Source organism: Photinus pyralis, unplaced genomic scaffold, assembly GCF_008802855.1.
Source record: "Photinus pyralis isolate 1611_PpyrPB1 unplaced genomic scaffold, Ppyr1.3 Ppyr1.4_LG2, whole genome shotgun sequence".
In the NCBI taxonomy this organism is placed as follows: Eukaryota; Metazoa; Arthropoda; class Insecta; order Coleoptera; family Lampyridae; genus Photinus; species Photinus pyralis.
In genome coordinates, this window is record NW_022170403.1 from 19,253,258 (window position 1) to 19,258,309 (window position 5,052).

The window sequence follows — 5,052 nt, forward strand, 5'->3', positions numbered from 1 at the left end:
GTTATTCTTAAGTTTGTACCGGTTTTATTTATAAACAGATTATTACCACAGTCAAAGATTACCACCTCTAACTGTTATCAATTTATTTGATATTGTACCTCACATCTAGCACGCTTTTATGACGATCAAGTTAAGAAAAGGTGTTTTATAAGTTAGTATTACCATTGATTAACGTATAATCAATAGTAATTATTAATTAATTACCAATGATTGTAATTATTAATTAATTACCAATGATTACCGTATAATCAATAGTATTACGTTTGTATCATTTGTGCTATTATACAAAACGTAAGCAGCATTACAAAACTTGTTTCTACTTCACCTTTAGCAATACCAATTAGGACAGCTTTTGTATATGTTATAGTGAAGTAATACTTTTGTATAGGTTGTACCTACTTATATGACATTAGCAGCCTTACTTTTATTACCTTATTTGATAATAAAAAATGAAGTAAATTTATTGAAGAAATTTAATTACATTAATATCCAATTTAAGTAGTATAGCTTAATATAGGTATATATGTAAAATTTAAGCTAAATAAAAGTAACTGTTTCAAAGTTGGAATTTTGTTTTTACATCATTTGTATCTATAAAGAAAATGTGAGTTAATTACTTGATAAAATCGTACGTTTTTTTAAATTTAATTTATATAAAAACTAATAGCAAATTATGTTAAAATAATTTTTAACAAAGAATTTTGGTTGAAGCCAACACATAAATAAGAATTTATTAAATAAAACACAATATGTTAGATCTAAAGAAAATTGCCATAATTTAAAAAAATATATATATTTTAAATATTACATTTTTTACTAACAATGTCATTCTTCTACACTGTATACAGTAAAAGATGCGGTTCAACTTCAATTTCTCCATGCACTTGTACCACTTTAGCTGACAAATCGTCAAATAGTTCCCAAGTAGAATCAATGCGGCGAGCATAACACGTATAATGTCCTACAACATCTTTTTCTTTTCCTAACTCAAAATTACAAGGAGGTTTGAAATTCACTACAGATCGTAAAATAAATGTTTTGCTGAAAATTTGTACATGAAACGGAACGTTACGTAACATTGTTTTTCCACATCCGTTTGTGTCTATAAAGACATTATCAAACACGTTTACAGTGTGTGAAATTTTGCTACCGCATTCACAATTGCTAACTTTCAATACAGCATTTGATATAGCTGCCTCTAATGAAGAAAAATTATTGGTAAGTATATTTATATTTATAGGTAACACCATCATGTTTATTTTAGGTATAACCTGGTTGCAGGTAGGTGATAAACATGTTCGAACATCACAAGCGCTAAGGTAGACTTTACAAAAACGTTGCAGTACGTTGATTGCATTACATTGACATTCAATTTGAATGACATTGTTTAAAAGCTTATTGCTTCTAAATGTATCTTTTGAATTAAATAAAATCTCTGCACGTAGTCTATATGTAGCAGGGCTTGCACCTACCGATACCAACGAATTTATTAAATCAGCAATATCATCTCTTTGATTGTTTACAAACTGCATGTATACAATACTGTCACAAAATGCAGCTGCCAAACCTTGAAGTACTGCATCAAAAGCACATGTATTTACAACATAATATTTTTGTTTCTTGGTAACATAAACTTTTTTCATTTTTAATCCATTTTGTAATAAGCTTAGTTCAATTTTTTTTCCTTCGATTATGTGCAGAATTTCTGTACAAGGGCGACCATACTTCCTTTTCTTCAATTTTTTCAGACGTGTTTTTGGTTCTTCTGCTTTGTTTTTCCAGTTCTCTTGAACAGCAGTTCGTGTTTCTAAACCGACAAACAAAACAAATAGATGATTACTATTGTTACTTATATTTATAAGACCAGTATTAAACTATAAAACACTTTTGACAAAAGTCTTTTATAGAAACTGACAGATGTTTTATTAAATAATGTAATCGTTTGTTAAGACTTTCTATAAAATTTATTATCAATACTAATATTTTATAAACGAAGCAATACTACGTTATAAAACATCTTATAAAATTTATTTTATGTAAGCTTATGTGTAACAAATTTTAAAATTGTTAGTTGTAGATTTTTTTTATAATAAATTTTACTTAATACATACCTAGTTCAACAGAATTTGAAATGTCCTCTGGCGAGTTTGATGAAATATTTATGGGCGTGACTTCCAATATAACTGTGCTGGATTCATTATTCTCTTCATTACAATTACAATCTAAAATTTACCAATAGAAGCGATTAATATACCTACTTTCAATACTCACCTATGTTTGTTATTGTTACACTTTTTTCTTTAAATTCTTCAGCTTGTTGCAAATTTGACGTTTTTTGATTTATTGAGGGCGTAGCTGTAACAATTTTTTAAAGTAATTTTTTAAAAAATGTTAATCTTACCATTTTGTTTTAAAAATCCGCTTCGTTGTCGTGTTTCGTTCTTAATTTTGACGTTGTCAATGTGCTTGTCAACTTTTTCTTTTCTTGCTTCTATTGTCGCTAATTTTACTGTACCTTTTATAGCTTCGTAATGTATGAGGAAAAATTTATCTATTTTTATTGGTAGGTTGTAGTTTTTAAATGTTCTGTGTTTTAAATCATTAAAATAGCATTCAACTATTGCAGACGATGCGGTAGTTCTTGACGTTAGAAAATGTTTGTTCATTACGTTTGACCATAATGTAATAGTTTTTGCTAATCTTTCTAAATCTTTTGTAAAATCTGGACAATAATGAAAATTTTCGTTATTTGTTACAAATTGGCATTGCTGTAATGCACGGTCTTTAATAATTCTAAACCAATTGTTGAGATTATCATTTTCTATTGATTCCATTCCTGTCAAATTAATCTGTTGTTGTTCATTAGTATTTTCCACATATTCATTATCAATGATCACTGTGTCTAGTCCCGATATTTTTAGTTTCAAGTTTTGTTTGTGTAACTCGCAAGGAGTTTGAACACCATTGCAATCACCGGAATATTCACTATTTGATATTATGATCAAACTTTCGATCAAAGACGCCACACTTTCTAGAGTTGTAGTTTTTATTAGTAACACCATCGCTCGAACATAAAATTCATGTAACAATTTTGGTTTTCGAATACTTTGCCATTTACATATAATATTCATTATATGAGCGTAGTCAATTCTTATATAAGTTGTTACATTGCTTGTATCACCTTTTCCATTTAACAAATCAAAACATTTTGAAATATAAGATTGTAATGTCGTATTTGTGAACGCCCATGACACGGCATTTAACAGAGCTAAGGAATGATCGCAAACAATTGTCTGTGGTATAGATGCACCGGATTTAATCCAACTATTAAGCCAAAATGCAATGCTATTAGAATCGTGACTTTCCGACAACATTTGACATACCGGTATTTGTCCATGTTTTTCACCAGTGTTAATCACAACTGCGTATAAAAAGATATGTCCAGAAGAAATGTCATTTGGTCTCCTTAACTTCTTAACCAGGGTTCCAGTCGCGTCAATTGCTATATATGAACTTTTTTTCTCAATTTTCACATAGGAATTATATACAGATAATTGTTCAGGCGACCAATAATGTATGAAAAACTTGTCTAATCCAATCATATGTACACTGGCTAGGTAGGGTTGCGTATATTTCAATACATGTAGGTTGTAAACGGGATCTTCATTTTTTGCTATTTTGTACTTTTTATCTGTATATTCTTGTTTGCACTTTCTTAAAACGTCTGTAGAATACAAAACACTTTCTTGATTATCTGTTGTTTTAGCCGCTTCTTCTCTTTTCCAATTGATTGCTAGCTTCCCGTCGCTCAAAATTTTACCGATTTCGTTGCGCAAAAATCCCGTTAACTTTCTTTTTTTAACTCCTTTGTGTAATGTAAGATCTAAGTTTGTGACTTTTAAAGTTAAATACAGTTTTCCTTCTATAGGACCGCCAACATTATACCCAAACAAAGAAGCATAACACTCAGTACATTCACCACGGATATTTAAATAATTTTGACCACTTTCGAAAATATGATGATTTAAAAATTTCCACACACAATTACTTTGCACAGTGTTGCTAATCTCAGCATTCAGTAAAGTAGTCCACCCTTTTTTTAACACCATTCTGTTTTTTCTGTCAGCGTAGCACTTCACTTCAGGTTTAATTGCATTCCAAATATTGCTGTCTAATGTAATAGTATGATATGAGGTATTGATTAAGTCTTCGTCTTCATTTTCACCGTCATTGTCTTTATCAGGTAATTTTATATTTAATAGATCACAACAATTATACCTATTCAATTTTACAATCGTATATAAACCTTGAGCAGATAGCTTGCCATGAATGGGAGCCTCATTAACAGCATCAGCCCAAATTTTGGCTGAAGGCCTTGATAAATTTGTCTCAATTTCATTTTTGTGCTTTGTAATCACTTCTAAAATTTGTTCTGGTGGTATACGTGGTTGACGCGGCATGATGGTTAATGATTTAACACAACACACGAATAATTTCACTAATTGGTATAACCTAAGGTTAACCACCGCATACGAATGCAAATGCCACACTTTCAATGATGCTAAAGTATTAACACTGTACAAGAAATTTTGAATACGTAACACCATCATTTAAAACATTTGACCTGCACTTTTAAAAACGCTGCAGTGCAGTTTATTTAAATAAAAAGTTCTTTGTTGTAGTAGGTATAAAGTTTCAAATATTTTATCGCTATAGTCTCAAAACATTCATTCCCATTGACATTAATAGGAACTGATATATGGCTGGGACGGCGGTATTATATAAAAAAGCGCAAGAGTAAAGCAATAAAAATGAATACAAATAATTAAAAGAATAAGGCGATTAGGTGATTTTGAACAATAATTATGCATTTTTACAAATAATTATGCAGAATGATGTACACGGTGAATTGCGGAAGACTGCAATCGGTGATAATTTATTTTCGCGAGACTGTTATGTGTGAAGGCATATACACTTACTTCTTAGGGTTTGATTCCGAATAATTTTTTAATTACAGGTGTAAAGTCGCTTTTTGGACAGATTTTCTGTCTA

At 30.0% G+C, this 5,052-nt stretch overlaps 1 protein-coding gene across 1 annotated transcript; it reads right to left on the minus strand.

Annotated features, from left to right (window-relative positions):
• Positions 1-777: 777 nt before the first annotated feature.
• On the minus strand, positions 778-2,591 carry LOC116164441. The gene is made up of 4 exons (XM_031478624.1): positions 2,402-2,591; positions 2,272-2,355; positions 2,112-2,222; positions 778-1,807 (listed from the first exon to the last, which is right to left on the minus strand). The coding sequence occupies exon 4, from the start codon at positions 1,641-1,643 to the stop codon at positions 834-836; it is 810 nt and encodes a 269-aa protein (XP_031334484.1). The 5' UTR covers positions 1,644-1,807; positions 2,112-2,222; positions 2,272-2,355; positions 2,402-2,591; the 3' UTR covers positions 778-833.
• Positions 2,592-5,052: the final 2,461 nt, after the last annotated feature.

Bases quoted from the DNA above. Each gene is read 5' to 3' on its own strand.
- LOC116164441 (XM_031478624.1), bottom strand. From the start codon at position 1,643: ATGAAAAAAGTTTATGTTACCAAGAAACAAAAATATTATGTTGTAAAT.